Source organism: Oenanthe melanoleuca, chromosome 2 (genome assembly GCF_029582105.1).
Source record: "Oenanthe melanoleuca isolate GR-GAL-2019-014 chromosome 2, OMel1.0, whole genome shotgun sequence".
NCBI lineage: Eukaryota > Metazoa > Chordata > Aves > Passeriformes > Muscicapidae > Oenanthe > Oenanthe melanoleuca.
In genome coordinates, this window is record NC_079335.1 from 32,283,881 (window position 1) to 32,292,833 (window position 8,953).

At 42.7% G+C, this 8,953-nt stretch overlaps 1 protein-coding gene across 1 annotated transcript; it reads left to right on the plus strand.

Moving 5' to 3' along the window:
* Positions 1 to 790: 790 nt before the first annotated feature.
* Positions 791 to 3,150, plus strand: MSC (musculin). The gene is made up of 2 exons (XM_056484186.1): positions 791 to 1,390; positions 2,108 to 3,150. The coding sequence occupies exons 1-2, from the start codon at positions 869 to 871 to the stop codon at positions 2,192 to 2,194; spliced, it is 609 nt and encodes a 202-aa protein (XP_056340161.1). The 5' UTR covers positions 791 to 868; the 3' UTR covers positions 2,195 to 3,150.
* Positions 3,151 to 8,953: the final 5,803 nt, after the last annotated feature.

Sequence of the window (8,953 nt, forward strand, 5' to 3'; positions counted from 1 at the left end):
ATTTAATGGATTTTAATTAATTGCTCTGAGAACCCCTGGACAGCCCTGTCTTGTGCTTCACCCGAAACTAAGGACACTATCAAACCACAGTACGCATCTTCCCGGAGACTTTTCGCATCGCTCCCCACACCCTGCACACCCAGCCCTCGGTGCCGCTCCTCCTGCCGCCTCCGTCCGCCCGGCGGGGGCACCGGGACCGCGGAGCCGCTTCCCGAAGCGGGGCAGGCATGGGAAGAGCCCAGCGCGCTGGGGCCCGCCCTGCCGCATCAGGTGGCTGCCCCGAGTTTCATACATCGGGAAAATACCGTGCCCTCCAAGGAAGAGCAAGAGAAAGAGCGAGTGTAGGTGGCTGGGAGCAGAGCCCCGGGTCGCGCTTAGCCCTTAGACACAGGGAGCGGTGCGCTCCTCCCCGCCAAACACTGGCGGGACCAGCCCTGGAGATATTTTAAGTTCTCCGAGGAGAGGAGAGAGGTCTGCCCGTTGGGCAAGGCATGACGCCCGAGAGCACACACATACGCGGAGACATCCCGCGTGTGCCCCCATCCGCGTGTGTGTGCCCCCACACAGGCTCAGGTCTAGCCCTGAGCACCAGCCCCTCCGCGGACCGCGGGCCAGCGGCAGAGGCGCCGCCCCCGGCGGGGGCTCCGCAGGGCCCGACCCCCGCCCCGCTCCCCTCTCCTCCCCTCCGCGGCGGATGGTTCGCTCCGGGAACACCCGATATATAGCGCTGTCAAGGGGCGCATCCCCCCTCCGCGCCCCCCCGCGCCCCCGCCCCGGCACGGACTCTCCGCGGCGGGGCCGCCCCGCTCCGGGCCGACTGGGCTCGGCCGTCCGCCCCCGCCCGCTGCCGCGCCGCCCGCCCGGGGCCATGTCCACGGGCTCCGCCAGCGAGGCGGAGGAGCTGCCCGACATGGACCTGCGGGCGCTGCAGCTGGACTACCCGCCGCCGCCGGCCAAGCGCCAGCCCCGCGGAGAGCTCTACCCCTCGGGGGACAACTCCTCGGCGGCGGAGGAGGAGGAGGAGGAGGAAGAAGAGGAGGAAGAGGACGGCGAGGGCAGCTGCGCGGCGGGGCCGGCGGGCAGCGGCTGCAAGAGGAAACGGGCGCGGGGCGGCGGCCCCGGGGGCAAGAAGGCGGCGTCGGGGCCGCGGGGGCCGCCGCCCGAGGGGAAGCAGTCCCAGCGCAACGCGGCCAACGCGCGGGAGCGGGCGCGGATGCGGGTGCTGAGCAAGGCGTTCTCCCGGCTGAAGACGAGCCTGCCCTGGGTGCCGCCCGACACCAAGCTCTCCAAGCTGGACACGCTGCGCCTGGCGTCCAGCTACATCGCCCACCTCCGGCAGCTCCTGCAGGAGGACCGCTACGAGAACGGCTACGTGCATCCCGTCAACCTGGTACGGCGCGGGGGGCGGGCGGGATGCGGCGGGGGCTCCGCGGGGAGTGCCCGGGCAGGCTCGGTGCCCCGGGCAGGGTGGCAGCGCTCGGGCCGCGCCCGCCCTGGAAGGAGCGGCGGGGCGGCCGCGGCTGCTCCGCAAATCCCCAGCGGCCAGCGCACCCTGGGGCCGCGCCTGGCCCTCGGTGATGGCGGGCGTGTCAGTCCCGGGGAGTCGGATAGGGACCCTAAAGATTACATTCCTCGGGCATTAGGCAAGCTCAGTGTCCGAGAGGAGTAACTCGGTCAGCGGGCTGGCCTGCAGCACAATCAGAGCGTCATGAGTTCATCGGTGCAAAATTAAAAGCCCGATGCTTGTCACAGGGGTAAAACGTCTTGTTATATACAGCAGAGTGCTTGGTTTGGAACAGTTAATATGCTTTTTATTTATTAAATGACTCGAAGAGTTTCAAAACAAGAGAAACCTTTCAATTTGGATGTGAACACTGTTGCTGACCATTGCAGACCTTCTGTGGAGCATTTAATTATAATGAAAAACGTAATGAAAATATTTGTTAGAGGAACTCAGCTCTCTCTGTGCTTCCCACAGGGACTAAAACATGATGACGTGTTTGCAACTGAATCAGACTTAAACTTCTATCGGTAATAAAGCTCCAGTTTCATACGAGGATAAACTTTCTTTTAATATGAAATACCTTTTTTTTTTTTTTGCTTACAGACTTGGCCATTTGTGGTTTCAGGAAGACCTGACTCTGACACCAAAGAAGTTTCTACTGCCAGCAGATTATGTGGAACTACTGCATAGTCAGACTAAATTGAGGATTTCTTGTTGTTGATCTTTTTTTTTTTTTAATGGGTTGGATATTTTGAAGAGCTGTGCTTTATAAGCTCAGGACTAGAAGATGGGGCAAACCCCCATCTCTAACAGTGTTAAATCTGCATCCCTCATCATTCTTTCCCCTTAGGGTTCTGAGGGCAGATTATTTAAAGCAGTAAAGAATGGAGGTGGTTGAAATTAGAGGCTTTATGAACTGACTGCAGCAGCTGAAGTCTAAGACTTGGCTTCATCATTCTTACCACTGCCTGAGGACCTGCTGTTCTGAGGCTTTTAAACTAATGGAAGAGGAATATAATGATATAGAATTAACAGCATGGACCAAAATACAATTCTACAAACTAACCCCAAAGTGTTATTTGTATTGTAAAGCAAAACAGTATTTTAAAGTAGCTTTGAAAGTCAGATAGATTTATAATATATTTTGATGGCTTTTGTATTCATGGGTCTGGTTTACTGCAACTATGCAACAATTAGTAATACTTTTTTTTTTTTTTGTATCTTTGATCAGTGTTTTCTTAAAAATGTGTATGTTGACACATTCTGCTATGACCCATTGGAATTAAAGTAATTCCTTTGGTTATGTATTGAAATGCCACATGTAAGAATGTGAGACTGTCTTTAGAAATGTGGTGGAGTTTCTGTGCCTTAATCTGGGAGGGAATTCTGCTTACTCTAAGGCCAGGGTGCATGTGTTGTAAAGAATGTGTTTGTATGATGCTGCAAAATAACAAGAAATCACAGTGTTTTAAATATTTTTCCTGTACTGTTATGCTTATCATTGAGAAGTTTACTCTCAAATGAGTTAGTGTGTCATTTCCTTACAGATTCAAACGTTGTAATAAAAGAGGATGCCATCAAATATGTTGCAAATGTAAATAACTCTATTTTTTTATAAATTACATTAAAATTCTTGGTTACAATGACTTACTGGTACTGTGATAGTGTGTGGCTCTATCCATATGGAAGCATCTTTGTAATACATGTTCTTGAAACCCAGTTTTGCAAACACAGTTATCTTGCCCATCACTTGAGGGCAGATACATCCCCAGCAACAGTCTCAGATAAGAACACTTTCACCCCAAACAACTCATTCGAGGTGCAGTACTATATCAATCAGCACCAAGTTTTAACAACTTACAGAATGCCCTGTAATGTTCTCTTCTGTGAAATAGAAAAACAAATAAATGCAGATTAAGAAATCAATGTCATTTAGTGTAATAGCTCCTTTTGCTGTTCCTTAGCATTTCCATCTGTAATGTATTTTGCTTTTATCTGTATTTTTGCAGTGGGAAAATCAGATGAGTTTTCCTAGTTGAGAACAGAATTTTCCTGTTTTAAGATTAAAAATCCTGAGATAAGATTTAATTTTTTTCTCTAAATATTTTATCAGCAGTTTACTTACAGTAAGGGAGAAAACTAAATTGCTTTAGAGAAGAAAAAGCCACCTCTTCCTAATATAAGCAGTGAGAGGGAAGAAACATTTGTTTAACAAGAAACAGTTTAACCTGATTTGTTGTCAGGTCACCCTATGTTGTCAGGTCATCCTATGTCATGGATTTCTGTTTTGAAATACTGCATAGCAGACCAAGTCTGACTATTGGTAGAGTCCTGCAAGTAGGTAAACTGCAGAAAATAGGTCTTCTTCTTGTGAAATATAAAATAATCCAGAGACACTGCAAAATAAAACAAAATCACAGTCCAGGACTTGCTGAAAGTGCTGCTTTTAGTGATTTGGGGGCAAGCTGTACAGAGACCATAAGATAATTAAAATTCCATTTTTTTTCCAGAGAAAGTCTGTGAAGGAAGAGGGGTATCCTAATTTGCAGTTTATGTAGCTGAGGTGGGACGCCTCCTCACTTCCTCTAGGGAAACTTTATAAAAAGAAAAGAACATAAACAATAAAGCAAAAGCAAAGGACCTTTAGGAAGGCATAAGGTATGAGAAAATTCAACCAATGTTTATCTGAACCCTAAAAAACGATTATTCAGCAGTTTTAACTAAGGTGCTACTTGAGATAATCTCAGTTATGATACTTAGCTGGTTTTGGCCTTGATCCCAGCTGTAATTGGTTAATGACTCTAGAAGATCAGAAAAACAAGGAAAGCTGTACTATTTAAATAGTATAGAAAGGTCTGTGACAGTATAGAAAGGTCTGTGCAGAGTGATGGAAAAATATTTAGTGCATATTCCCAAATATGAAGTGGTTATGTTAAGTAAATACAGTAGATCAAAACTACTGGGGTGAGGAGTATGACATGAAGAAAAACATAGGATTGCTTCCACCCATGCTCTTGCTCTCAAGCACATTTTTCTTTGTGGCTTCACAATAAATAGAAATGCTTTCTTTGTAAACTAATGAATGCACTTACTGCATTTGTTACAGTAACAGACACATCCATATGGTGGTGGTGTCCCAACAGACTGTCAGTGGTTTTAGAACAGATGTAAACAGTGGCAATTTCAGATCAAAATCTGGAGAGAAAATGACAGCTTTTAGATACTGAACAAGACTCAGTTTTTTTCTTTTACATACCTCTATACAGAGATATATGTGTTAGTGTATACTTATTTCTCTTAATACAGCAATTAGGGATGTTTAGTTTTTTTCCACTAAAGATCTGATATTTCAAATCATTAATTTTTATCCTTAGGTTCATAAATATTGTTTTTAAAAAGTAAATTAATCTTCTTCTCTCCCAGTGAGATTCATTATATGATTAGGAAAAAGATCAGGTAATTGAACAAGTTCCCTGTGGGTTTGTCCTTAGATGAAGGCTGCTGTCTTTCCAGGGAAATGCAAGGTAGGTCATATATTCTGGCATTCCTCACCTACAAAGATGCACCAAAAATACATGCATGCAGTTTTGAAACTTTTTTTAAACTCAGATAAAAATCAGATCACTTCTTTACATGAATGAAGTGAACAAAACATTTTAAAATGCTATTTTTAAGCATTAACAAATTCCACTGTAAGATAATAAAGGTCCTCCTCTTTAATTAAGGTTTTGACAACCTGATATAGTAAATTAATTTCATTTGTAAAGTCTGACTGTTTGGTTTGTCTGGACAGTTACAGAGGTGTGTGGAAGGGAGACTTAAAATGAAAAACTGCCTCACATAGCTAGGATTCATGAGCACAGAAGGTAAGAAATATATACATTTTTATTAGACTTGGCAAGTTTATGCTTGATGATTTGGGGTTATATTAATGTTCCTTGCACAAGGTAAAAGATGAACCCTTCTTGATCCCATGAAGTTATGCAGAATTTGCTGAAGCTGTTTTACAAATAAAATGCCAAATTATTGCAACTGATATTCAGCCAAAACCTGCTTCATGGGAAATCTGTCTGCAGATTACTGCATTGAATTCTGGGGCAAACAGTCCGTATATAAAAAAGAACAATTGCCTCCCAGCAACATTTTTATGACTTTAGATTAATACAAATGTTTTGTGACACTTTTTTTGTCTCTATTCTGTGTGAGAATGTGATGGAGCAGATCCTTAGCCATCATTAACCTTTCCTTTCCACTGCATGTGTTTGCTTAAATAAGGGGAGTATGTCTCTCATATAGAAAATGTTGACCCTTCTGAGCAAAAGAAACATAGTTTGCACACAAAAAGTACCTAAGCCAAAATTTTGACTCTTAGTATCTTTATACATGTACTACTTAAAGAACTCAGATATGCTAAGGATTCTGAGTAAAAATTTTATTTTTTTGGCTAAGTGAACATGACTATGTAGAGTACAGTTGCCATAGGGGTCTCCCAAGTGAAAGAGGAAGTTGAATAAATTATTTTAAGATCTCAATAAGTATCTGAAAGTAGCTCTGTCTTTCTTCATTGACTCTAAAAGTACCTTAAGAGGACCAACTGCACAATTCAGTTAAATATCAAACATGTTAGTTAAATATCCAGTGTTGGGAGGGATATAGGCAGATTTAACTTTATATGAGCCAAAGATGCTAAAAAGAAAGAAGAAAGTGGATTTAGAGCCACCCAACAACACGAGCCTATAGAAACCTTTTAAGCAAATAGTATATACATTATTTGGATGAAATAACATGGAAAGCTGTCCGTACTACTGAGCAGTAGTCACTTCTCCACAAATAATTAATTCTATGTAGTAGTAAATTTGCACTTGGGATGGCAGGGCAGGTTGTCACCAAGACTTGTTCCAGTTATACCCAAGAATTAGGTTCCAGCTCTGCATAGAATTTATCAGACTCCAGCTGAAAGATGTGTACACAGATATTTTCTTCAGTGCACAAAAGACAGATGCTGAGCTGTCTTGAGGATCCTAAATACCTACATCCATAATTTTGTTATACTCCGACAAGAGGACTTTGGGATGAGTTGCTACATTATGCAGAAACTTGTGCTATCACAGTGCAGGCTGGTTAGGATTCAGGTACTAAGCAAGAATGGGTCTCAGTATTTTTCTTGGCTCTGAAAAATGCGTAAATGCAAATTACACAAAAAATAAAAAATGTGTAAATGCAAAATACAAAAAAGAAAAACTAAAAATACCTCAGTTAGAATGCAGCATGTGAGAATCTTACTAGAGTTAAAATTCTTAAAAAAGTTAAGATCGCTGAAAAGATTAAAATAATTATCTATCCAGCAAGTCAAGCAAAACTGAGAACTTGTGGCTGATGAAGAGCTGAGGAATTGCTCCTATAATGTTGGGGTCCTGACAGTCTGGAAGGGTCTGGAACTAGAAATATGTGGTGACACTCAGAAGAACTATAATTAACCTTGGTGTGACTGGAACTTAACAAGCAAAGGAAATCACTCTGTCTTCATTGCGGTGAAACTGTTAAAAAGAATTCACCTTTCCAGTGTTAAAAATAATTCAGATTGTCACCAAAAAAGCTCCCTATGACAACAAAGCTGAGTCAGAATAATTATAAAAACATAACCCAAATCCAAGCAAACAGGCTGCTCAGCAACTGGGACAAAAAGTAACGAGAATAGCAAAGGATTGCATAATTTTGCAAGGGTTTATGAATGCCTGTGTAGTGAGCACAGCACATATGAAGGGCATGGTAAACAGCATTCTATCTTATAGGAATTTTCACAGAAACAACAAGAACAAAATCAATGGGTGGTAATCCAAAAATTAATGGATGATTTTTAATTTTAACTCCAAGTTCCTGTGACGGCAGAAGCTACATCATTAGCAGCTTAAATCCCATCATCAGTAAAAGATAAGAAGTAAATGTAGGCATGATTATTCATAAAAAATCGGGATTGGAACAGCACAAGCAATTACTCTATTCTTTGAATTTTGTCTTCTTCAAAGGGGACCAAAAAAAAAAAAAAAAAAAAAGGGGGAGATACATTGCTATTTACTAGGAAGGCAATTTGAAGTCCTGAAAATGCCTTATATTCCTGTGTGTGACATTTTCATGCTGAGTGTGGATATGCTTGAGACATTTAAGATCTATTAGGATAGCTCTGTATAACTGTGGAGGTTATAAAAGGTCACTCTGTATATGCAGGAAGACCTCTGGGGTGCTCAAACTACAGAATCACAATTAATATTCAACACAGGAAAAACACATTCATTTGGGTTGTGCCCAATTCTTGCCCTTTTCATAGGAAAAAGGAGCAAAACTTGTGGTGTTTGGGGAAGGATTGAGTAAATAGAATTTTGATGTGAGAAAAAGACGAAAGACAAAATTTAACTCTTTTCTGTAGGACCCCTGGATTAGAACTAAACTGCCAAATTGGTGAAGCTCTGTTCACAGGAGTAACTGGAGACAGAACCTAACCATCCAAAATGTACAAGTAGACCATTATAAGGAACAATTCCTCAAGAGTAAATTTGTCTTCATCCACTAGAAGTGAAGTGTCAGCTGGAAGTACATGGAGATAAATGTATGAAATTCAGGTGTCTGTACAGATATTTGAATTACAAGTTTAGTGTTTAACAGCATGACAGTGATGTTATGAAGAATGAACTGAAAACTCTTTTGAAAGACAGATCTGAGGTGTCTTATTCTAGCTAGGGTATATTTATGTATCATACACGGAATCACACAGAATTCCTGAAATACACTACCCACGTATGCATAATATAATTTGTACTGAAGCCTACACTAAACCTACCCATGGAGATGTCACAAGTTAAAAAGAAATGGTGTCCAGAAACACTCCTGAGTATTGCAGCTTCAGTGTCTATGTTGTTGTTGATGTCCCTGCATGGTCTGTGGGTTTGGTGTGGGACACATGCCATTCTCCCAAGCACTGCCAAGACATAGTTTGTGAGTCAGCAGTGGATAGGGATCACTCACAATATACAGCTGAAGTCATAGTATTCTGGAGGTTGAGAGTACACTGTCATGAGCAGCATACACACAAACTAGCCCAGGACAGGTGATCTCAAAGCCAGAGGACAGTCTTCACTGCAGCCCTTCATGCTTAGACACAACCTCTGTATTTTAAGTGAAGTCCAGTTCACAGAACCTCCTGTGCTTTATATTTGGTTTAGATTTTTCTCTATTTTCGATTCTCCTGGGCAGAGAAGACCATGCATCCCTTCATTCTTATGTACCTATCACCAAGAAGTCTTACATCTGTTACTGGACATCAGAGCAAAATGACTGAAAATCCAGACATTAGATTAGATCCTACTGCTGAAGCTGAATAGAATCCTTAGGATGGTAAAATTTCTCTAAGAACATTGAGTGCAACCACTAATGGACCTCCACCATGTTCATTAC